General features: G+C 47.9%; 1 protein-coding gene across 3 annotated transcripts in view; it reads right to left on the reverse strand.

The window, feature by feature from the left end:
* Positions 1-3490: 3490 nt before the first annotated feature.
* Positions 3491-26555, reverse strand: part of ptp4a3a (protein tyrosine phosphatase 4A3a) — a 53236-nt gene continuing 30171 nt past the window's right edge. For all 3 annotated transcript variants that reach the window (XM_063185740.1, XM_063185741.1, XM_063185739.1), the window contains exons 2-6: positions 25289-25949; positions 22107-22199; positions 12194-12324; positions 5237-5311; positions 3491-3803 (exon numbers count right to left, since the gene is read on the reverse strand). In XM_063185740.1, coding sequence (XP_063041810.1) covers positions 3686-3803; positions 5237-5311; positions 12194-12324; positions 22107-22199; positions 25289-25393 — 522 coding nt within the window. In that variant the 5' untranslated portion in view covers positions 25394-25949 and the 3' untranslated portion in view covers positions 3491-3685. The remainder of the gene's footprint in view (positions 3804-5236; positions 5312-12193; positions 12325-22106; positions 22200-25288; positions 25950-26555) is intronic.

The raw sequence follows: 26555 nt of genomic DNA on the forward strand, positions 1-26555 counted from the left end.
GTCCAATGTGCCACTCAGGGCTCACTCACTCCTGATATCATGCCATTAACTGATTGACCAAAAAAAAAAGACTTCTCAGAAAAGATCAGAACCTCTTTTGTTTATCATTTTATTAATTCTATACAAGTGAGGGCGGATCTCCCTCCCTCAAGACACAAAAATAAAGGCAGAGGAAGAAAGAAAAAACACCGGCGAGTCAGAAGAAGCAAAGAGGAAGACAAAGAGCATAATGTCTGTCTCCGTCTCTCCAGTGGAGAAATATCTGTGCTGTTCTTTGAGGAGCAACAGCCGGCTTCAAAGCCACCTGGCTGGCTAATAGGGTGCAAAGGCCTCCATAGGAGTGTGTGTGTGTGTGTGTGTACTGTGTGTGTGCGTGAATGTGGACTGAGACTTGGTGCCAGTGGTTCAGGTGCAAACCTGGTTATGTTAACCTGGAGGTAGTGGAGTGTCAGCTAATTAATGAGCCTGGAGTCCACATTTTGCTATCTATTATTATCCATTTACCTCTCTCCATAGGTTAACTTAGTCAGGTTTACCACTCAACCATGTTCTTGGAATGGCCGCAGGTTTGCGCCAACATGTAGATGCTTTTAAAAGTTACACTCTAGCAGGTTTGGTCTAGTTCACACACACACACACACACACACACATCGTGAATGAGAGAAGAGACACTTTGCCAAGTGTGGAAAAGTTCAGAAGTTCAGAAGCATTCCACATGGAGAGACACTCCTGATAGCAGAGAGCAACACTTCCTCTCTCTCTCTCTCTCTCTCTCTCTCTCTCTCACTTGACCGCTCGGTCTCCCTCATTCACACACACACACACACTAAACACAATTCGTCTGAGAACACAAACTCCTCACCTGACATTTGGTTTTTCATCAACATTACAAATAAAATAATAGAAAACAAAACAAAAAAGTTGTTGCACTACATCCACAATGAATCCCCTTTTGCTGCAGTCATGTGACAAGGTCATATTATCATGTCATATCTTCAAGTGCTAAACTGGCTGTAGGCCTACGCTGCGCTCACACTGACAAGAGGTGTCCAGTGAAGTCCATGTCCAACTACTACAGTAAAAACCCAGCCACAAATTTTGAACGAGTTGATTGTTGTGGGTATTCAAGACAGATTGGCTATTTCTCAAAGTCTAAGTGTGCACCCTTCGAAGTGTATCAGCCTTCGTAATCAAGCCCAGTGATTGGATACTCCCCAGAGTTCACCAAAGAGTATCCAATCACTGGGTGTGACTAATTAGGCTGACACTTCCAAGTGTCATACACTTGAAATTGAAAAACTGCCGTAGATTCGGGTACTACTCCAAGAACAAGGTTAAGTGATACACCTGGTGTACATTCCAATATGCGACCTTGCTTCCTCCACTTGGGCTTGTGGCCTCACGTTTTGCTGATGCCCCGCCTCCGTGGAGAAAACAATTAAGTTTCCCCACTGTCAGCCTAGCCAAAACAATGTTTGGGGGACTTTTCTTCATTTACCATCCTGTTTGAAAATGAGAAAATAACTTAACAATTGAGCTTTTGCTAAATATTGAAATATAATGCTGTTGTCAGTGATGTCATCACGACGTATTACTTCCTGGTACGAGGCCACAAGCACAAGTGGAGGACGCAAGGTCACATATTGGAACGCACCCCTGGCTAAGTTAACCTATGGGAAGAGGTAAACCTGCTAAATAGACCGTCTCAAGGAGTCTTTTAGCTCCAGGCTCTTCTATTTGATGATTTACCACTGCCTCAAGGTTAATCTGGTTAACTACTTAGCCAGATTCTCAGAATACTTCCCAGTTACTCGATAGATATCTACTACACACCTCGATGGTGCACGCGGCACTGTTGACTTAGCATACAAGAGGGCACTCATGTTAGACCAGTCGACCATTTCCAGTCAACATAAATATTAGGCCAGTCCAAGTTTCTAGGCGCCACCTAGGTGTACAGGTATCCATGAGTTCCTCAGTGTACAGTAGTCAACCTGTGTTGGATGGAAACTGTGGGAGGGGGGTTTTACGTTTAACTGAACCAGGATTTTTCAACACCTCTCATACAAAAGACTGAAGCGTCACCAGGAGGAAGTTCTACCAGCACGAAAGCAGCATTATGTAGCATCACGGCCACAGCAACAGGTTGAGCAAAGAGGGATTTGTCTATCCCTGACCGTTTTACAATTCATAGACGAAAGGGGAAAAAAAGAGAGGGTGATGGCAGAAAGTTTTTTTTTTTTTAAAGAGAGAGCAGGCACAATAGAATAACACAATCCCACATGTCTCTACACATTTCACATTTTTTCATTTGTTGTCGTCACACAGTTAAATGCTCTCATCTCATTCTTACAGACACTTGTCAAAAAAGGCAAAAAAAGTTCTTTTTTTGTTTTCTCCTTCGATAGATTTTCTCTTTTTTAAGAAGGGGGGCAGTGGGACGGTGGTGGTGATGGTGGTGGTGGGGGGTCCATCTGTGCTATGGAGGTGGTGGAGAATTTGTCATTCCTGTTGTGGGTCTGTGTGACCGTGTGTTTTTAGAGAAGATGTTGGTCGTGGTGGGGAAACAACAGAGTGTGTGGCGGGCGTCTCCAACATTGCGTACATGCTGAGACCGGAGTTGTGAGCTCCTTCAAACCGCTCTAAATTCATGCTGCACACCCGTTGTAATTGCCATCGTTAACGCAAGCAGATTCAAAATGCTTCGAGAAACGATCCTGATAGAGTGTGTGTGTGTGTGTGTGTGTGTGTGTGTGTGTGTGTGTGTGTGTGTGTGTGTGTGTGTGTGTGTGTGTGTGTGTGTGTGTGTGTATGTGTGTACCAGGGGGTTATTCCAAGAACAAGGTTAAGTGATAAACCTAACTAAGTTAACCTACAGGAAGTGGTAAACCAGCTAATAGGCAGTCCACAGATGTCATTTATTTAAAAAATGAGCAATCCAGGCTCTTCTATTAGATGATTTACCACTTACTATAACCTGGTCTATAACTGACCCAGGTTCTTGAGAAATTCCCCGGGATGGCTGTTAAGGCAGTACTCCTTGTCTCTTGCCTCCTGGCTGCCATACAATGTCTGGTGGGGGGGAAAAAAGGCACAGCTCACCAAGCTCCCTGCTCACCTTATCCCACTCGACCCGCACCACCCCGCCCCGCACCGCCCAACCCACCCTGCCCGACCCTGAACCATCCCCTCTCCTCTCCTCTCCTCTCCTCTCCTCTCCTCTCCTCTCCTCCTCCCCCCATAGTGTCCACAACAAGTGACTTCAGACCCCTGTGGAAGCCCAACCAATAACCCCCCCATATAATATAATATAACCAGTTTGCATTTCATCGTTATCAAACATAGAAGTCAGAACAGCAAAAGTGCATCATTAAGAGGCTGTGTCTGTGTCTGTGTCCGGTACGGTACGGTCCATTCCTTTGTTTGTTTGTTTGTTCATTTCATTCATTGAATTCATTTGTTTCACACGCGTGTGTTCAGAACCGTCATGTCTTGTCTTGGCCTGGCAGAGGGAGGAGGGAGGAGGGAGGGAAAGGTGGTCAATGGTGGGTGGCTGTTGTTGAATTTTGTTGTTGGCGGCAGCGGTTTTGGCTGTGACAGTGACGCGGGTTGTCGTCCTCTCTCTCCCCCTCTCTCTCCCCATCTCCCTGTTCTGGTGTATATCGGCTCTGTCCGTCCGAGGGAGTCACATGATGCAGCACTTGTTCTTGAAGATGTGCGGGTGCTTATAGCGCAGTCTCTGTTTGGGCCGGTACTTCTCTAGATACGTCAGCTGCTTACTGTTGATGGCTCCCCGCCGCTTCCTGGAAAAGAGAGAGAGCGCGAGAGAGAGAGAGAGAGAGAGAGAGAGAGAGAGAGAGAGAGAGAGAGAGAGAGAGAGAGAGAGAGAGAGCGAGAGAGAGAAATATCACTACAAGTACTTTGGCACTTTACCCATCTCACTCACACATAAACACACCCACATCACACTCACACACACACATACACACACCCACATCACACTCACACATAGCCATCTCACTCACACACACACTTACACACACCCAGTAGTGTGACCTGGGCGGTGGTGGCTCAAGTGGTAGAGGAGCCTGTTCGGCAACCAGTTTTAAGCGCCGCTATGCCTGACCCCATTGATGTGCCCTTGAGCAAGATCTTTAACGCCAAATTGCTCCTGGTGGCAGGGCGGTACCCTGCATGGCAGCCACTGCAACTGGTGTGTGAATGTGAGTGTGAATGTGAGGCATGCATGTAAAAGTGAGTGCTCCAAGCAGTGGAAAAGCGTTATATGAATGCAGTCCTTTTACCATTTGCAGTACATTTACACACGCACACGCGCACACACACACAAATACAGTCTTAACAATTGCACACAGGGTACCCAGGGGGGCAACACACTGATGGGCCCCCCCATACTGCCTACCAAGGCCATAATAAGGTCCCCACCACCACCACTACAGAGGGGCCCTGTGCCCAGGGCCAATTGCCCTGCACGAACCCCTGTAGCTCCGCCCCTGCATCCATCTCCTTCTCGCGCGCGCGCACGCACACACACACACACACACACACACACACACACACACACACACACACACACACACACCTGGCAACAACTGGAATTTCATTGCATATTATACTTCCTTAGTAGTTCTACATGTGAGAAATAAAATCCTTCTGTGCTTGGTATTAGAGCAGTTTTAGAGTCGCTGGCAGTAGCAGCAGTAGCATCATCATCTGTTTTTTTTTTATAATCATCATCAGCAGCAGCAGTAGCAGCAGCAGAGACAGTCAATGTCATTACTCTCTTGCAGAACTACGGACTTAATATTCGATCGGTGTCCACACCCCAATGAGTGCCCTGTGCGTCATGCCGTGCTGTGCCACACACACACATGCGCACACGCGCACACACACACACGCACGCACACAAGACTTTGCCCATCAAAAGAAGCAAAAGCAGAAAGACGGAAAAGGAGAAAAAAAAGAAAAAGAAAGAACAACAAGCGAGGCTTCAGAATGAAGTCCAGTTGGAGTGCTTCCTGGAACGGTCTAGTTTTTTAAGATGGTGCTCTTTGGTGACAGGCTTGGTTGATTTCAAAAAAGTTTGAGAAATACCAAGGCACTCATCTTCTTTGTAATTAAAATGCCTTTATTTTGTTGGGCATAGCATGATTAAAATACTTCGACGCGTTTCGGCATGAGGCTTAGTGACAACAAGCGAGGCTTAGTGAATACTCACTGTCGGATGAACTGGATGGCATCTTCATACTTCATCCCACTCTCGATCAGTGCCAAGGCCACTAGGACTGGAGCCCTGGCCAACCAAGAAAAACACAAACAAACAAAAGAAAGAAGTTTTAGAAATGATGAAAAAAGGAAAGAGTTGTTGAATTCCAGATTTTCAATATGTGTGTGTTTGTGTGTGTGTGTTGCATTTGTCTGGTGTCTATGAGAGTGTGTGTGTGTGTGTGTGCATGCGTGAGTGAGTGAGTGAGTGAGAGTTTGAGAGCCAAAACCATTTCATAAACACTTGCTATCTGCTTGCACCGCTTTCTTGTTGGACAAGACTTAAGCTCAGCAATGAGCCAGCAGATTAGATGAAGCATTGTGAACTCAGCCTGGCTGCTTCTCCTCTTCAGAGGGGCAACAGAAGGACACCTTTTGTAACACTCCTGTCACGAGCTGATCAAAAGTGTGTCATCGTTTTTTTAAATCCATTTGCGATACTCTTTCATTTGAAATGACACGAACGAACAAACAAAAATATGAACTAAAAAAAAACCAAGACACTCCTTTTCTGGGAAATGTGCGATACAACTTATGGTGAATTCCACAAACCCTCAAAATGGCTTTTTTTTGGTGACAGGGACCCCCTCCAGCTCCTAAACCCCCCTCTCCCTCCCTCCCTCCCTCCCTCAAAGGGTCTCACAAAGCCCCCCCCCCCAATACTGGACTTCACCTCAGCATGCGAGAGGAGAGGAGAGGAGAGGAGAGGAGAGCGCGCGTTTCCCATCTGAATAATATGAAAATAAACAAGCCGGGCCAAGAAAACATTGGCCCGCTTTCAAGAGCCGGAGCGCTGGTCCCTGAGGAGGGGGCCCGATGTGCGTCAGAGACTGAGGTTTACCGCCCCGAAAAGGACCAGAACAGCCAACGAGGAAGGGCCTCCTCCTACAACCACGTCACTCACTCTCACTCTTGTTCTCTCGCTCTCTCTCCCTCTCTCTCTCTCTCCATCACTCCATATCTCCACTTTCTCTCCCTCAATACCACCCCCCTGTCTCTCACCCTCTCTCTCACTTAATCTCCCCATATTTCACTCACTTTCTCCATATCTACCTCTCTTTTCACTCTCTCCTTTTCTCATACTCCCTCTTTCCCTTTCTCCATCTTTTCCCTTTTCACTGCTTCCATCTCTCCCTGGCTATTTCCCTCCATCTTTCCCTCCCTACCCCCTCTCCCTCACTCATGTAACCCATTTCTCCCTATCCCCATGTCTACATACCTTTCTTTTCTTCTCTTCTCTTCTCCAGATTCTCCACTTCTCTCTTAAGGAGTTTACGTTAATCTATTCATCCATCAATCTATTAATCTCTCCCTCTTTCCCTTTCTCACCCTCACTCCTTCTCTCTCCCTCTCCCCCTATTCTCTCTCATTTTTACTCCCCGACTCTTCCTAAACCTCAACCTCTCATTTTCACTCCAACTCTCTGAGTCTCATTCACCAACCCCTCTCTCTCTCTCTCTTCTCCCACTTTCAATTTCTTCCTCTCTTTCACTTTCTCCCCCTCTCCTCCCCTCTCCCTCGCCTCGTCTCCCCCACTGTTGCTAAAGGCTCGTAAAGAGGGTGTTCTGTGAGAGATGGTGAAGGGAGGTGGGAGGCATGTGCACAGGCCCCTGTGATGCAATACCACACTGAGCAAGTTGGGGGCTCGGGTGGTGTGCGTGCGTGCGTGCGTGCGTGCGTGCGTGCGTGCGTGCGTGCGTGCGTGCGTTGGAGGGGGGGTAGTAAAAAAAAGTAGAAAGTAGACGACGCACAGACTTTCACTCCACTTGCATGACTGATTTCTTCATTGTGATTTGTTTTTCCTTCCCTTCAGTACGGAGAGAGGGAAGAAGGAAGACAGGGTGAGGTGAGGTAAGGTTAGGGCACTGGGTCCTCTGCCAGCACACCCCACCCCCCACCCCAACACACACACACACATACACCCCATCTCACACACACACACCTCCTCTGGTTACACGGCCCCTCGCGGTGCATATGTAACCCACCGCACTGAAGGCAACATAGCAGGACATTTGGGGTGGGGTCGTCTTGCTGGCCTGCCTGCCTGCCTGCCTGTTATAAATACAGACATATGGAGGGAACATCTGATTCAATTATGGAGCATTAGCTCCCAGCATGGGCCGCTACCATAAAACTCCCCTATTACACACACACCCCTTGCAACTTTACCCAGTACCCACCTTCTTAAAACACACACACACGCAAGAACGCACACACAAGTACACACACCCCTCGCAACTTTACCCAGTACCCACCTTCTTAAAACACACACACACGCAAGAACGAACGCACACACACACACACACACACACACACACACACACACACACACACACACACACACACACACACACACACACACACACACACACACACACACACACACACACACACACACACACACACACACACACACACACACAATGTAAAAGATCATTCTGAGGTCACACAAGGGGCAGCAAAAGCAAACACTTGTCTAAACAAAAAATAAACATGTATACGCTTTCCTTTAAACGAGCGTTTGTTTGTGCTACCCCTCCTGTGTACGAGTGTGTGTTTGTAGATGTATATATATATATTGGGCTTTTTTGCCCTCAAGATTGAATAAGGAGAAGTCTTCCTCTTTGGTCTTGGTGCGTCACCCCTCTCTGCTCTGCTCTGCTGTGCTGTGCTCGGGGGCTAATAATACAGCTGAGAGATGACTGCCCCATCGGGGCCACTGAGGGGGTTTGTTGATATTGGCGCCATGCTGGGCAGCCAAGCAGCAGCGGCAGCAGCAGCAGCCCCAAGGCAGAAGGGAGTGGAGTGGAGTGGGGTGGGTTGGAGAAGGGTGGAGTATTGCCCAGGACTGGCACCCTAGCACTACCATCAGGGCTGCTGACAGCTTTGGCTGGGCCCGGGACAAAGTCATCTGATAGGGCCCCCCACCCAATACGTTCAATGAGGATCCAATTATGCCCCCCCCCCCCTCTCCCTGGGCCCAGGACAGCTGACCCCTTTGCCGCCTCCCCTTGTCGGCTTCCCTGACTACCATGCCCGTCATTCAACTTCAAGAACACAGAGCGCCAGGCCATTCCAAGGAGGGTAACATGAGGGGAGAGAGGAGAGGAGTCATATTGTTTACTTCACAGAACCTTTGAAGGCTTCTGCAGCACAGAGAGTGTTTAGTGCAAGCAAAAGGCTCGCCGCACTGTTCGATGCTCCCCAAATGGATCTTTATCTTTTCCTTTCAGTGATCTGTGTGGCTTATGTGCGACTGATGTGCATCTGTGCGACTGCGACAGATACATCTGTGCAACTGATATGTGTGCATTCTCAGACTTTTTAAGTCTTTCTGCCTTGTTTCTGTGGAGTAGGACTGGAATGTTATAATTCACCCATATCCCGCAATGGTGACGAATCTTGAATCTGTGCATACCTTTGATTTATCCTGCTGACAGACAAACAATGTGACCGAAAACATAACCTCCTTGGCAGAGGGAACTAGAAAAGCCGTCAGAGAAAGTGCAGCCCTCACAGAGAGAGTGCCAGGCCATTCCAAGGAGGGGACGAGAGTGCTGCACACAAAACCAGGGCTAGACAAGCCATACAGCATACAGGGCATCTGGTGGACTGTTGGTTAAATATAATGGTCATGTCCAGTCTATTGTCATGTTAATGTCTTTGTTCTATCATGTAATAAGCAATACAAGTTGCCTGGTGTTTACCTTGCCTGCTGACATTTTTTTTTTAATACAAGTTTCTAAATTTGTTATCAGTCCTCATGCCACTACAGAAAACCACCTCCGAGTCAGATTTAAATATTTATTTTGGCTGACGTCTCCAATGACCCATACGTCAAACCAGCTACTAGAGGACACATAACATACAGTAACCCTACTTTGCAGAGGCAAGTAATTGGTGTGATCAATTAAAAAAAACCCATGTACTAAAGTAAGAAAAAAAACAAGTAAATCCATGTATGACACATTTATAGCAGGTTTCCACATTTCCATCGGCAGAGTTTAGCAAATAAATTAGAGGTTGGGAGAAGCTGCGTGATCGAAATGTCAGGGCAACCTTGAACAACTTGTAAAATCGCAAACCCAATGTCAGTTAATTTGAACAAACATGTTTCCATCACCCACACTTCCCATTAAACCTTACGGAAATCAGGTTCATCTACCTTCCCCGGCAGTAAATTAATTGAACTTATACGACCTGGAAAGTTTTATGTGGATTTCATGTGGTTTCAACTGCAGATTTCTGACTTAAATGATTAAAAAACAATTCTCAAGTTGAATGGAAAACTGGCCCCTGCACTGCACGCCTCCGGAGCAAGCACCAAAAGCCTCTCTAGTCGCCAATTATTGCAACAGTAGAGAACCAATTTTTAAAAAGGGTGCTTTTGCACACCTCTGCAGTTGGAGAGGTGCATGTTAAACCAGTGGGGTTGACATTCAAGCTGAAAAAAGAGCCTGCACAATGTCCATTCCACCAGTAAGTTAACTTTAATGTTGTTTCAAAGTTGACTTGCTGGTGAATTTTACATGCAGATCGGATGACCAAAACATCACATGAAAATGATCTTGCTGGTGGAATGGACAGTGTGTGGGATCTTTCATACACTTGAACAGTAGAGCACTGAAGAGATAATAAGTTCAACCCACGCCGCCCGCAAACCCTTCAAAAGGAAACCGATTTCTGGTGGACCGACAAGCAGACGCGGTATGGACACACTACACACAGCTAAAAACATAGACGTTAGATGTGCCAGATAGATATTCCAACTATTCCTATGGAATGCACTTACCAGCACTGACCTCGACTGGAGTTTCATAGCCACAGGCAGTGGGTCATAGCTAGCATACATACAGAGTTAGCTGGCCTTGAGCTAACTAGCCCCTGGCAACCTAGTTTAGCCCCGTAACTCGGAAACCATGTGAGGAATGTCTATAAGTGGCTACTGTTGTTGCTATGTTTCACGTCGAGTTTCTACATGAATGCAGGGTGATGCTACACTGCATATGTGCTGAAAACAGCAAATTACACTGCGTTGTGACAATTTGATAACGGAATGGGGATGGAAAGCGAGAAAAGAACTAGACTGCCTGTGCAGTCGCCTTCGACTGCTTAAGGTATATCCCCGAAACGCGACGCTTCCAGTCCCCCATCATTCCTACCACTCCCGTCCACCATTTCGTAAACGTATATGATACATACAGACGTGACATGACGTGCATAGGCTTAAAACCAAACGACTATTGTGAAAATGAAGCAAAAAATGGGGCAAATGGTAATACTGTTTTAAGGGTTCAGTGGATATACCACATTAGGTACAGTGTAATAACCAGTGTAACAATATTTAATACAATGTAATACCAGTGTAACTCCGCCATTTTTTTTACTTACATCATGTGTTTGTGCGTAAGTGGTATTACATGGTATTGCATATTGTTACACTGGTATTACACTATATTACATGGTATTGCATACTGTTACACTCGTTATTACACTGTACCTGATATTGCATATTGTTACACTGGTATTACACTAGTATTACATGGTATTAAATATTGTTACATTGGCTATTACACTGTACCTAATATGGTAGATTCACTGAAATGGTGAACCATTAAAATAAGGTGTTATCGGGCAAATCAATCCACCCAGTCAGAAGTTATGGGCCAAATGAAAATTCCGCCATTTTGAAAGTGTTGTCTTCCAAACTCGAATCAGTTCATGAACCTACCCTAGAGCATTCACACACAAAATCTGGGACAAATCCATCCACCCGGTCAGTAGTTATGGGCCAAACAATAATTCGGCCATCTTGAATTCAGCCATCTTGAAAGTGTTGACCTCCAAACTCGAATCAGTTCATGAACCTACCCTAGAGCATTCACACACCAAATCTGGGACAAATCCATCCACCCGGTCAGAAGTTAAGGACCAAACAAAAATTCGGCCATCTTGAATTCAGCCATCTTGAAAGTGTTGACCTCCAAACTCGAATCAGTTCATGAACCTGACCTAGAGCATTCACCCAAAAAATCTGGGACAAATCCAAACATCCGTTCAAAAGTTATCGCGTTAACACGAAAGACCTTACGCGGCGGCGGACGCGGACGCGGACGCGGACGCGGCGCACGCAAAACCATTACATCCCCGACGCTCCGCGTTTCGGGGATATAATAATGAAAGGTTGGTTTGTCTTCTAAACGCTGCCTTATTATCGATCCATTTCATCGCTTGAGACGATGCAAAAGGTCAGCAACACGTAATCTTGTATGAAACAGTTCAACTGCAGTGCCACCACAATGTAAATGCTAACGGGTTTAGCAGTTGGTACATTTGAATGCATGCCGCAGCCTGGGTGAATTTCCTCCTCACACCTGCATACAATGGAGCCATGCGGCAGGTCAGTGTGTGTACTTCCTCTTTGGTTTAAGCCCATTGTACTTTCAGCCCAGTCTGTTTGCATATGCCACCATCTGCATTTGTAGACGGAATACATTTCAGTGTGTGTGCGTGCGTGTCCATGTGTTCATTATTGAGTTAATGTGTTATGTATTCGCCATGATTTACTCAATTTATTGAAAACATCAATATGTATAAATCACAGTCTCAGTTTCTGCATTTTATGACCATGTACTTGCAGTGCCGGTGTGTGAGTGAGTGTGCATACTGAGTGAGTGACCGTTTGTGTGTGCGTGTGTGTGTGTGTGTGTATGTGTGTGTGTGTGTGTGTGCTGAGTGAATCAATGCATTTGTGGACATCTGTGTTTTTGTGTGCGCTCGTGCCTGTGTGTACACACCTGCGTGCATGTGTGGGCATGCATGCACGTGTGTGTGTGTGTGTGTGTGTGTGTGTGTGTGTGTGTGTGTGTGTGTGTGTGTGTGTGTGTGTGTACACGTGTTAGTAACTGACCTCCCCAGTCCTGCCACACAGTGCACGGCCACGCAGCATCCGGGGTCCTCCAGGAAGCGCGAGCGGAGCAGGCTGAGCCAGTCCTCAACCACCTTAGACGGAGGGGGCGCGCCATCGTCAAACGGCCAGTCCTGAAGACAAACACACACACACACACACACATACATCAGATATTGGTAATACAGCCCGGTGTGTGTGTGTGTCAGTGAGAAATAAGCTGAGCCATTCGTGCGTGGGTGCGTGCGTGCGCGCGTGCGTGCGTGTGTGTTTCAGAGGGACAGGGTGGGAGCAAAATAGTCAGTGCTGGGTGGGGGACAACGCAACCCTAGACATCTGTAATGCAGCCCCTTGTGTGTGAGGGCTTCAGATTGAAAGTGAGGGGTTTTGTTTTTCTCTCTCACACGCGCACACACACACACGCACACGTGCACACACACAAACGCACACACACACACACACACTTCTCATTTCACTTTCCCTCACTCAAGATGAAAGTGTGTGTGTGTGTGTGTGTGTGTGTGTGTGTGTGTGTGTGTGTGTGTGTGTGTAAACAGCCCTGTGACCAATGCAACAAGCCATGGCAATAACACACACAAGACAAGCCATCTCGCTCAACACACACTAACAAAAAGAAGAGAGAGGAGAAGGGGCAGGGGGAAAGAGGAACAAAGAGAGAGAGAGAGAGAGAGAGAGAGAGAGAGAGAGAGAGAGAGAGAGAGAGAGAGAGAGAGAGAGAGAGAGAGAGAGAGAGAGAGAGAGAGAGAGAGAGAGTATTGTATGCTTGCTATTAAGGCCCTATAGTGAAGGGTGACTCACTGTTTTGTTTATGAGTGGGGTGGAGGGGGGCTGGGGGGATTCCACGCCTGCCCTGTGTCTGCCAGACACACACACACTTTGAAGAGTGCCTGTGTGTGTGTGTTTGTGTGCAGCTGCCTAAGGACATGGCTGACACACACACACGCACACAACCTCACAACAACTAACATATGTGCCACCCCCCCCATCCCCTAAACACGCACGCACGCACGCACGCACGCACGCACGCACGCACGCACGCACGCACGCACGCACGCACGCACGCACGCACACACACACGCACGCACGCACGCACGCACGCACACACACACACACACACACACACACACAGCGAGCTCTGACGCAGGCCAGCTCTGATGAGAGCCTGTCTGAGATTAGAGAGGCCTTACTCACACCAGATAACGCTGCGCTGCGCAGCACCGCACGCAAATTACTCAACGCCAGCCCAGCCCAGAGGCTGCAACCTGACAGGCAGCCGAGACAAGAGAGGAGAGGAGAGGAGAGGAGAGGAGAGAAGAGGAGAGGAGAGGAGAGAGCAGCGGAGACAGAGGGGAGAGAGGAGAGGAGAGGAGAGGAGAGGAGAGGGGGAAAATAGGAGAGGAGAGTCGGGAGAGGAGAGGAGAGAGGAGTGAGGCCAGGCAGACATGTGAACTCAAAGGCAAAACACACACACACACACACACACACACACACACACACACACACACACACACACACACACACACACACACACACACACACACACACACACACACACACACACATACACACACACACACACTTTACAGTCCCATGTGTTAAAGAGGCCTTATCGTAAAAGACGAAAAACACCAACTTCCCCACACCTTTTGCGCACACGAACATGAACACACCAATCCCAGGAGCTTTACAGGCATGCATGATCATAAAAACAACAAAAACTTCACTAACCACATCCCACTAACTCTCACACACTGACACACACGCGTGCACACACACACACACAATTTACAACCCCAAGCACGAAACAGGCAGCGAATCATAAAAGACAAAAAACACACCTCACTAGCCCCCTTCCCAACAGCCCTCTCACTCTCTCTCTCTCTCTCTCTCTCTCTCTCTCTCTCTCTCTCTCTCTCTCTCTCTCTCTCTCTCTCTCTCTCTCTCTCACTCTCTCACTCTCTCACTCACTCACTCACTCACTCACTCACTCACTCACTCACTCACCTCAAGCTTTAAGCATAAAGGCATGCTCTCACAAGACAAAAACACCTAACCAAAACCCCCCACCCACCTCCCACGGAGACCGACTCGCAGTAGACACAAAAACACACACTTTACGGCCTGGGGTGCCAAACAGGTGCACGTCATTTACAGTAAAAAACACCTTAATGGCTGCAGTCGCACCTCCCCGAGGTGAGGAGAGAGGGGCGAGGGGGCGAGGAGGATGGAGAATAGAGAGAAGAAAGGAGACAGGAGAGAGGAGGGGAGAGACAGGAGAGAAGAGGGGAGAGACAGGAGAGAGGAGGAAGGAAAGAGGAGAGGAGAGGAGAGACGAGAGAGGAGAGAAGACAGGAGAGAGGTGAGGAGAGAGGTGAGGAGGGAGGTGACAGGAGAGTGGAGAGTGGAGAGAAGAAAGGAGACAGGAGAGAAGAGGAGAGGCGGGAGAGGGGAGAGGAGAGGAGAGGAGAGGAGAGGAGAAGAGAGGAGAGGCGGGAGAGAGGAGAGTAGACAAGAGACAGGAGAGAGGAGAAAGGGGGGAGGAGAGAGGAGTCTCCCCCACAACGGGTCTTTAGTTTGAAGACAACGAGACCAGACCAGCTGAGGGGAGGGAGGCCGACTCAGGGAGGAAAGACTGACTGACAAAATCTACTACCACCCCCGTCTCCAGGAAGCATGGAGCAACCGTGCGTGCGTTCATGCGTGTGTGTGTGTAAGTGTGCACATGCGCATGCACGTGTGTGTGTGCGCGCGCGCATGTGCACATGCACGTGTGTGTGTGTGTGTGTGTGTGTGTGTGTGTGTGTGTGTGTGTGTGTGTGTGTGTGTGTGTGTGTGTGTGTGTGTGTGTGTGTGTGTGTGTGATCTCAGTTGGGCATGTTGTAATGGGTGAGGGGGGGTGAGAGGAAAGGAGGGGGGGCTGCTCCTGCTGTAGGGGCCTGGTCAGTCAGCAAGTGGGTGTTTGGGTCGGGAGTCTTGCAGTGACGCAAGTAAGGCGCCAAGGAAACAGACGTGGCCTACTTCCGAATGAGAAATGGGCCGGGGTGAGAGAGGCCAGAGGAGAGAGGAGGAAAGAGGAGAGGAAAGAGGAGTGGAAGGCATGAGGTAGTAGGGAGAGGGCTGAGGAGAGGAGAGTGGGGTGGAGAGGAGAGGAGAGAGTGGAGGGGAAGAGGGGAGAGGAGAGGAGAGGAGAGGAGAGGAGAGGAGAGGAGAGGAGAGGAGAGGAGAGGAGATGGGTGGTGGTCAGGCATGAGGTAGATAAAGGAAGGCTGATGAAACGTGTCCCAAAGACACATGTTGCCTCCAAACTTAAGTAGGTTGCACTTCGACATCACAGAGTTAGCTACTAGCAGGTACAATTCAGGGGTGCATTACCCCAATTAACTTGGGTGATCGTCAATGGGAAATTGCACTGTAAACAACAAAGTAGCTAACGTAGTTAGCAACTATGGTTTCAAGAAACCACCAGAACATCTACTATAGTCAAGGGTTTTTGGGTCAAAGGACAGTCACTATAGTGTCATTTTGTGGGGTACTGTGGCACAGAGCGCAAAGCCCCCCCACACGGCCTTGGTCATATCCCAGCCCTACCCCAACTCTCTCTCCTGTGACATTCTGCCATAAGGAGCAAGCAAATCTACAGAAATACACCAATGCATGTTTCTGTGCAATCGTACATTCAAGAGAGTTGTGCCCCTCACATTTTGAATTGATAGAATTTACAATGTTAGTATCAGGATAAGACCTTGAAATGCAACATTTCAGTTTCCAGGGGGCCCGTCTGAAGGGACAGATAAATCGTGAAATGAAACAAAGCGGCATCCAAACAACGCTCTTGAGAGGAGAAGCTTCTACAACTGTTTGCCCTTCTCCATCCCCTGAGAGACATCCAAGAGTGCTTGTTGGTTCTCTCCCTCCTTCTGTCTATCCCTCACTCTCTCCCTCCCCCTCATTTCTCTCTCTCTCTCTTCCTCCCCTCAATTCTTTCTCTCGCTCTCGCTCTCTCTCTCTCATCAGCTGCACCACACCTGATTCAGCTCATCAGAAGGCCTTCGTCATTACCTGGTGACTCTAATCAGGTGTTGGAGTGGAGAACAAGAGAGAGCGTGGGGGAGGGAGAGAGAGAGAGAGAGAGAGAGAGAGAGAGAGAGAGAGAGAGAGAGAGAGAGAGAGAGAGAGAGAGAGAGAGAGAGAGAAAGGGGGAGAGAGAGAGAGAGAGAGAGACAGAGAGACAGAGAGACAGAGAGACAGAGAGACAGAGACAGAGAGACTGTAGGTGTGTGTGTTTGTATGGCTGCATGTGCATAATGTGCATATGTATGTGCTTGAGTACGGGTGTGTGTGTGTGTGTGTGCATGTGTTCCATGTGTGCATGCGTCATTCAGCCTCCCAGGAGCAGCAGCGGGGGAAGCATTCATTTTGAGGCACTTAACTACAGCTGAGGCCCAACGCGCACGCACACACACACACACACGCACACACGCGCGCGCACACACACACACACGCACACACACACACACACACACACACACACACACACACACCCACACCCACCCACACGCACACACACACACGTAGTGGAAGCATACATGAATTGAATGCACATGTTTATGATGAGCACACGTTACTACTCCAGACAAGCCTGCATCTATAGTAATACTATGTTAACCCTTTCAAAACCAGAGTCTGTGGCACACAACCACTGTGTCTGTCTCATAACACAAGATAAACAAACACACTCATAACATGTTTTTTGAAAGAGTACCCCCCCACTCCCCCAACCCCCGCCAAACCACCTCCATCCTGTTTGGGTTAGCTAGCTATACTTGAAAAACAAACAAACACGTACGTACGTACGTACGTACATGCTACGCCTACATAAAATGTCGCTACAGGGGGTCTGGCCGGGCGAGTGACGACAGAAGTCGTTGCATTCTTATTTTGCTTCCCCTCGCTTTAGCTGGGGCTGGGCGGTGGGGAAAGGGGGGTTATTCTTGGAGTTTCTTGATTAGTTTGACTTCCTTCCTCGTCTTAATGCAGTGGTTCCCAAACTGGGGGTCGCAACCCCGAGCGGGGGGGTTGCAGACAAAAGGAACATTGCATGAAAAACGGAAATCCACAGGTTAACATGATTCCATAATTTGGTTAGTAACAGTATTCACATTTATGGTTAATAGATGTATTTGCTGTGGATTTCTAGCAATATTAGCGGACAAACTGTGAATGGAAAATCTAGCAAAATGAATGGACAAGAAAATTGGCTAGGCAGACAAAAAGTCTCCGCTGAAAAACTTTGGGAACCACTTTCTTAATGGAATGAAGCTCCTCGATGGTTCCCACAGTGCAGACTTTAATATGAGCGTATCCCGGGACGTGGGGTGGGGGGAGTGTAGAGATGAGAGGAGGTAGAGATGAGGGGGGATGGGGGTGCTAATTCTTCCTTAGGCCTGACCGGGTGCATAGCCGAGACAGGTCCCCCCACCACCCCCTCCCAAATCCACACCTCCTCGGACACAGACAAGTGCAGTGCTGCTGATGCTGGTGGTGGCGAAGGCCAGTCCTTTATATGGCTTATGCAAGATGCACATGCTAGCCCTGCTACCACTCTCCACCTCCCTTTCAGACTAATAGACAGACAGACACACGCGGAGAGAGAAAATGAATCAGACGAAAACAGAGAGAGGGAGATGAAAAAGCAAAGATAGGAAAGTGGAGGACTGGCAGAGAGAGAGAGAGAGAGAGAGAGAGACAGAGACAGAGACAGAGACAGAGACAGAGAGAGAGACAGAGACAGAGACAGAGACAGAGAGAATATGAGGAAGAGGATAGGGATGGAGAGACAGATTGAAAGGATAAGGGCGGGTGAAAGACAAAAAGAAAAGAAAAAAAAAGACAAAAATGATTGAAGTGGAGGCCACACGGAGAGCGAGAGAAAGAGCGCAAGAGAGGGAGAGAGAGAAGGCTCTACTGCTACCATGGCAACCTGGAAACGTTGCGAAAGGGTAATCAGGAACACGTGTGGCTGACTGGAGAGGAGAGGAGGAGAGAGGAGGAGAAAAAGAAAGGAGCAGGGCGGAGGGCGGAGGGAGGAAGAGAGCCGAGCGAATCAGCAGAAATGATATGGGAGTGCAGGAAAAGAATAGGTGAAAGTCTCAGGTGCTCAAAATGAGGAGAGATGGAGAAAACAGATAAAGGAGAGCAGAGCAGAAATAAAAGGTGATGGAAAGAGGAGGAAAGAAAAGGAGGAGAGGAGAGGAGAGGAGAGGAGAGGAGAGGAGAGGAGAGGAGAGGAGAGGAGAGGAAATGAAATGAAGGTTCTCAGATGCTGGAGAGGAGGACGAGGGGAAAAAAGAAAAGAGAGCAGCGTGAATACTTATCAGAAATCAGAGTGGAGGAGAAGAGGAGGAACAGGAAGAAGCAGAAGAGGAAGATGAGGAGAGGAGAGGATAGATGAAGGCAGTCTGATGCTGGAGAAGCGAGCAGTTGTGACTCACCACGACCTGTAAGCCTGTGATGAAACCGGAGAGTGACTAGGATCGCAAGACACGTGTACTTTCTCTCTCAAAGAAACACACACACGCACGCACGCGCCCACGCACGCACGTGCACGCACACAAAGCGTATTTTCTTTGTTATCGTAATATTTCAGAAAATCTCTGACAATTACTTCTTCCATCATGTCTGGTACTTGTCTGAGTGTGCAAGCTGAACACTGAATGTTAACCAATGTGTTACAAACAGACATCGGTTCGTGCACACATGTGCTAGCACGTGCCAGAGGTCTTTAAAAGTCTTAGTCTTTATCCCTTATAAAGTGTCTTTCGTTTACATGGCAACCTTGCCATCGGGGCCTGAAGAAGCAAAAATGCGGAGAAGTGTGACGTAAATGTGTATGGCACGAACGTGGACATGTTTTGGCTTTTTTCCCGTTTGTGAGAGACACAACCCGGGTCTTCTTCAAAACTCCCCACTCTGGAAGGAGTCTTCAGATTTTTGCTTCTTTAAGCCCCAACAACGGGGGTTGCCGTGTAAACAGAAGGCACTTCTAATAATAATTTTAAAAATCCCTCGCAATCATCCTAGTATAAACGGCCCCATAGTCATGGAGGACAGCGCTGAACAGACCAGGAACACGTTTCTCGACAGTGTCATTTCTAACCAGTTAGCAACTTATTAAAGTTGCCATTGGGAAATTACATTGCAACCAAGTAAGTTGCTAACTGGTTAGTAATGACCGTCAAGAAACGGAGTCCAGAATGGAATGGAGCGGAACACACCCTGCAGCCAGCCAGGAAGCACACACACTCCAGAGGACAGAGGACACACTCCAGAGGACAGATCAGCAACTAGGCAATGCCCTGGGTTGAAGACGAGACAACCCCCCCATCCCATCCCACTAGCCTGCATGTGATATGCAGCCTGCACAGCCCCCACCCCACCCCACCCCGCCCCGCCGTACAAAAACAGCACTACACTGCCAAGAAATCAGATGGAAAAAAGAAGAGAGGGAAAGAGAGAGAAAGATGACATGCATTCATTTCACTCCCTAAAATGAATGAATAACTGCTGTGAAGTGACAGAACACAGGGAGGAGGGAAGAGGGGAGAGGAGAGGAGAGGAGATGGAGGAGAGGGGAGGAGAGGAGAGGAGAGGGGAGGAGAGGAGAGGAGAGGAGAGGAGAGGAGAGGAGAGGAGAGGAGAGGAGAGGAGAGGGAGGAGAAGGAGGAGAGGGAGGAGAGTTATCTCAAGGCCCAAAGTGTTGCAGATCCTCCTCCCACTGATAAATCACTTCAAACAGTGTGTGCGTGTGCATGAGTGCGTGTGTGTGTATTTCTTTCCATCTGACCTAGAGCTACTCCTCTGTCTGATCGTTCTGTTCAACTATCTGCGATTCTTGGCTGATCAGTTTAAGTCTATTTCGTGTTCAACACTTGAGGGCTGCTGCGTTTAAGCCCGAGGGTTCTTTCTAATATGCGGACTTCCGTCCTCCCTTGCCTGCTTGTGGCATCGTGATGACGTCATTGACGACAGAAGCGTTTTTTCAATATCTTGCAAAAGCGCAATTCTTATGTAATTTTGTAATTTGCAATCGGGATGGTGAATGAAGAAGAGTCACTCAAAAGTTGTTGTGGCTAGGCTGACAGCAGGGAAACGTTAATGTTTTCTCCACGTAGGTGGGGCGTCAATGAAACATGAGGCTACAAGCACAGGCTGAGGATGAGAGTCCACATATTGGTAAGCACTCCATGTACAACGCTTGCTTTCCGTTGCTCCACGAGGCTTATTCTGCAAGGTCGTGCGTCATGCTGACATGTTTTGAACAGTGTGTATGTCAAGTGAGATGTCCTCGCTTCTCTCAACACCTTCTTCAGGTTGCTCACGTGTAACACCATGCTCTCACTATAATGGCTCTGTTCCTATGTTTGGTTTGTATGTATCTTTTCTACTTCTCAGCTTGTGTATGTGTCCGCACACACACGTACGCACGCACGCACGCACGCACGCACGCACACACCTGAGAGTGAACAAGGTAATAACGGGAAGGAAAAAGGAGGACAAAAACGTGCGTGCGTGCGTGCGTGCGTGTGTGTGTGAACAGGGTAATAACGGGAAGGAAAAAGGAGGACAAAAACGTGCGTGTGAGTGTGTGTGTGTGTGTGTGTGCGTGTGCGTGTGCGTGTGTATCCCTTAGCTGCTCTTATTGTCAAGAGGTTAAGGGCACAGAACATTCTGGACTTTATTCAAGACCCTCTCTCCTTTCCGCTTCATAAATGTGTAAGCTGTACACCTGTTCTTTGTCTATAACTACACTTCTTCCTCCCCCTCCCTCTCTCTTCTCTTTTGAAGAAACATTTGGACCTGTTGTGTGATCCTGCAATACATTTTTTTTAAATAAAAAGGGGGCAGCACGTATGTCTCCTGTTTTTGCCAATTCCTTTCTTTAACCGTGCATAATTAAAAGTAACATTTCGACTCGACGTGTCCAAATTTCAGTGGACTCTGAGGAACATGTGTTGCATCGAAACCTCAAGTCTTAATGCCCTGATAAAGAGGCAAATAAGCAAAAACAGAAGACGTCCGTGGTGCTGCATCAGATTTTTTCCTTTTTTAATTTTATTTCATGCCTTGTCCTGTTCTAGTTGCACCGGAGTGTTAATCCCAGAAGCACAGAGTAGGGTTTCCTTTGTTTACAAAATGTCCAAAGTCTCCCTCTCCCTTTCTGTCAAGAGGGTCACATGCATACCGTGTACTTCAGATAGTGTCAGGCCCACTTAACAGGCCCACCTCCCACCCACCCACTTACTGTCATGCCTCTCCTTTTAAAAGAGTGTTTCTCAACGGGGGCTCTACAGCCCCCTGGGAGGCATTAAGCCCCGTGTACATCGAAGGTGAACTAAGCGACCTGCGCGTTGCAATTGGCAGGCAGTAGTCAATTTTATTTTTCTTATACTAAGGGGTGTTGGCAGGCTTATGACGATGTCAAGCAGGCGTTCAAAAAAGGTTGGGTTACACTTTACTTGACGCCGGCATCATACGTATGACATAACAGTGTCATTTTAGTGTGATGTGTAATGTCATAAACGTTTTATGACCTTGAAAAGTTGACATTGTTAGGCCTGTCTGTCATAACTGATTTTTACTTAAAGACAAAGTCATACAATGTTTATGACATTGACATGATGTTTATGACACACTTATGACTGCATTATGACAATGTTATGACACAGTTATGTCATACGTATGACACTGGCATCAAGTTAAGTGTTACCAAAGGTTGAGAACCCTGCTGGCTGTTGGATATTTTTTCACTTGCTCTTTTATGATCCTGTATAGGTTACAAGTGTTTGAAGTCTCTCTCTCCCTCTGTGTGTGTGTGTGTGTGTGTCTCAGGACTCACCACCACTGTGATGCCATCTTTTTCCAGCGGGGCCTTGTCATAGGTCACCTCACACACTCTCACTACCGTGGTGGCCCCATACTTCTTAAGGTCCTGCAGACGGAGGGATGGAGAGGGGGAGAGAGAGAGAGAGAGAGAGAGAGAGAGAGAGAGAGAGAAAGAGAGAGAGAGGGAGAGGGAGAGGGAGAGGGAGAGGGAGAGGGAGAGGGAGAGGGAGAGGGAGAGAGAGAGAGAGAGAGAGAGAGAGAGAGAGAGAGCAAAAGATTTTTTTAGATTAGAAGAGCACAGAGCAGAAAGAGGGCAGAAAGAGGGAGGGAATATATTGAGGGAATAGAGAGAGGAGAGGGGAGGAAAGCAAAGGAAAGGAAAGGAAAGGAAAGGAAAGGAAAGGAGAGGAGAGGGGTCACGCAAGTGTTGACTGCATAACAATGTCACCGACATACTGGCAGAAAAACAAGCCGTGTCCATGTCCATGTGTGTGTGACCATAGCTGGGTGCTAGTCCCGAGCGGCCGGCCGGCCGGGTGACTGACTGGAGGAGCTGTTCTAGGAAATCAGAGTTATTATGGGGGGCTGCTCTTTACGGGAACTGATTAACAGAAAAGGAAGAAGTGAGTGTGTGTGCATGTGTGAGAGATGGAGGGATGGGGAGAGGGAGAGAGAGAGAGAGAGAGAGAGAGAGAGAGAGAGAGAGAGAGAGAGAGAGAGAGAGAGAGAGAGAGAGAGAGAGAGAGAGAGAGAGAGAGAGAAAGGAGTTCAGGGCACTGTAGTCCCTGTACAACAATATCTCTCTCTAACACACACTCACACACTCACACACACATACACACATCCCTCCTCTTCCGCACAGACCAGCATAGCACTTGCAGCTTTATAAATCATGCTCGCACATGCAAGACACAATGGAGTCCTGCACATGGTCAAACATAATACACACGCACACGCACGCCTGTGGAAAGTGGACATGAGAGTTATAGAGCTGCAACTGCTGTGCTGAACTCTGGGAGGGAGAGAGAGAGAGAGAGAGAGAGAGAGAGAGAGAGAGAGAGAGAGAGAGAGAGAGAGAGAGAGAGAGAGAGAGAGAACGAATGTGTGTGTGGAGGGTCCCATTGTCCTGCTGCACGCTTGCCTCCGTGGCCGTGCCATGTGACGGCGGTAGCAGAGCGCTGTGGAGTATGGGTTGCCATGACAACAGGCTGGAGCTTTGTGGATGCAGCGTGTTTGTCATAAAGAGCCTGGCCTTCAGGCTGAGTCTGGACCAACTCTCTCACTCTCTCTGTCTGTGAGAGAGAGGGAGGAAGAGAGAGGGAAAGAGACACACTTTCTGCCTCCCTCTCTCTTTCTCTGTCTCCCTCTCTCTTTCTCTGTCTCCCTCACTATTCTCTCTTTCTACATCTCTCTTGTCTCTCTCTCTCGTGTGTGTGTGTCTCTTTCTCTCTCTTGTGTGTGTCACTCGCTTGTGTGTGTCTCTCTCTCTCTCGTGTGTTTGTCTCTCTCAATCGTGTGTGTGTCTCTCTCTCTCGTGTGTGTGTGTGTCTCTCTCGCTTGTGTGCGTCTCTCTCGCTTGTGTGCGTCTCTCTCGCTTGTGTGCGTCTCTCTCTCTCTCTCTCTCTCTCTCTCTCTCTCTCTCTGGTGTGTGTGTCTCTCTCTGGTGTGTGTCTGTCTCTGGTGTGTGTCTCTCTCTCTTGTGTGTGTCTCGTGTCTCTGAGGCTGGCTGTCTGTCTGGCTGGCTGACTGTGTCGGCAAGTGATGCGCGTAGGGGTACTGGGTAGTAGGGGAGACAGGCAGGCAGGCGGGCGGCCACGTGGCTCTGGCTGGTAGCTGCCTGGTGGAGGATGAGGAGGAGGAGGAGGGGGAGGCTTGGCTTGGCTTGAGGGGCAGGATGGGATGGTGGATAGTGGATGGGGGGCAGTGGCAGCGCTGGGGGAGTGGGAGTGTTGCAGATGTACTGCCAAACAAACCAACCAAGTGTGAAGCCAAAACACAAAGCAGCAGCAGCAGGACAGAAATGGACAGAGGCACAAAAATAAAATAAAAGAGAGAGAGAGAGAGAGAGAGAGAGAGAGAGAGAGAGAGAGAGAGAGAGAGAGAGAGAGAGAGAGAGAGAGAGAGAGGGAGAGAGACAAAAAAACAAGGGAGATGGTTGCAAAAATATAAAGACAAAAGTAAAGAATGCAGGAAGGAAGGAAGTACACACACACGGCAACAGATGACAAGGAGATGGAGAGACAAAACCATAATGACAAGCAAAGGATGGAGCGGAAGAGCGGAAGAGGAAGAGGAGGAGGCAGAAAGAAAAGGGGGAGGATGTCGGGTAGATGTTGACAATAGACAAGAGGGCAAAGAGTGGCTAGTAGAAGTGTCTGGTGTGGCCGTGGCCTAATGGTTAGGGAGTTGGTCTTGGAAAGGGAAGGTTACAGGTTCAAATCCCAAATGCATGGCTGAAAAATCCTTCAGCAAAGGTATCCAACCCCACATTGCTCCAAGGAGTCTAACCAATACCTACATAACTGTCAGTCACTTTGGATAAAAATGTCTAGCGTGGTGTAATGTTATGTTCCGAGTTGGTCTTACAAGTAAAATTGTATGGTTGCAGGTTAAAATCCCCCATCATCCATGGCTTTGGTGCCCTTGAGTAAAGCATCTAACACCACATTGCTCCAGGGACTGTAACCAATACCCTGCACCTACAGCCAAAATGGCTACCAGTGTTCATGTTTTAGTGCGCATGCCGAATTAGTTATGCACTGAAACATAGTGCCCGAAGTGCACAAGTGCACCATTTGAGATCCAGTCTGGGTCTTTCTCAAAGCCTAGGCCAGTGTCCTTCCAAGTGTATCAGCCTAATTAGTCACGCCCAGTGATTGGATACCCTTTATTAGTCACACCCAGTGATTGGATATTCTGTAGAGTTCACCAAAAAGTATCCAATCACTGGGCGTGACTAATTAGGCTGATACACTTGGAAGGACACTGGCCTAGGCTTTGAGAAAGACCCAAAGTCACTAATGGGTGAAAGTGGGTGGTAAAGTTGGTCTTTCTTACCAGACAAACTGAAATTTCATCAGCATTTGGTCGGTTAGCTGGGTGTTAATTTAGATCCCCGTCTACCTCCGTATGAATCACTTTGCGTAAAAGTGTCAGCTAAGTGTAATGAACGGGAATGTAACAGAATGGTCTCACCTCTATGAAGCTGTTGAGTGTAGAGTTGGTGGGATTGTGCGTGATGAGGAATCGCATGTTCTTGTAGCACACCTCCACAGGAGCTGGGCGGTTCATGCGAGCCATGCTTTGCTTCAGTTGCAGTCCGATAGATCAATAACAAATGCTATGTATTGACTGAGAAAGTCTTTTTTTTAGTAGAACACTGTTTTGACTTCTGCTGTTGTCCTTGGTTGATCGATTAAAAAAAATGTCCACAACCACACCTTTGGGTGTCCCTTTTGTTGTTGTTATGTCCCTCTTCCGCTAGTAAAAAAAATATACAAACTTTATCACAGTTTATTTTTCAGAGCTTTTTTTCCTGAGTCTCTTCTCCTATCGTGGAAAAGGCTACTGTCTCGCTGAGTCTCTAAGTCAACAAGGCCAGTGACCCCATCCAAGGGGGGGGGGGCAAAGAACTGAGGCACAGAGGCTGTCCACCCAAGACCTTGTCCTGAGGTTCCTTCAGGGGGCTCAGCTGTTTTTCAGTGCTGAGATCTGCGAAAGTTGGAGGCTGGATGCAGGCCGGGGTACCAGGCTGGTCACAAAACCCACTGTCTCAGACTCATGGATGTTGCGCGTGGCAGTAGTCTCCCGCCCTCTGCAAGAACGCCATCTACGACCAGATGACAGGAGGATAAGGCTGTGGAACAGAAGAGAGAGAGAGAGAGAAAAAACACATAAGTGAGTATCTTTCATAACGTGCCACTTCAGGACATGTCACACAACAGAGCACCCGTAGAAATATTGTGTGTGTTGTTACACACACACACAAGAAAGTAGCCTCTGCCGGTACATACATGACCACATATTCAAGATTCTGTCAGAGATTAGTGTGAGATTTTAATCTAGATAGTCAGTTCATTCCTTCTGTGGAATTTGCAAGCGTCGTTTTGACAGATACGCAGGTACCATTATCTCCCTTCAAAGTCTCAAGCCAGACAAAATTAACAATTTTCTTACTTTCGAATGACCTGGTGTGTCTACGTGCGCAACCCAGCCAGAGTGAGGTAAATAAAGCGTATCAATTTTATGAAAGCGTTATACTGCAACAAAATAGGCTATATTTTCCTTGCGATGCAGTCTTACGCAAGACACTGGCTATTTCCAATGGTCAAGACGGGCAACATTGTTGCCATATCATTCAAAATTTCACAATCCAATTAAACAACTCCCGTCTCAGCGTAGCCAGTAAAACATTCTATTGACATTCTGTGAAATTGCAATATTAACTAAAATAGTCCAAGCG

This window comes from Engraulis encrasicolus, chromosome 20, assembly GCF_034702125.1.
Source record: "Engraulis encrasicolus isolate BLACKSEA-1 chromosome 20, IST_EnEncr_1.0, whole genome shotgun sequence".
In the NCBI taxonomy this organism is placed as follows: domain Eukaryota; kingdom Metazoa; phylum Chordata; class Actinopteri; order Clupeiformes; family Engraulidae; genus Engraulis; species Engraulis encrasicolus.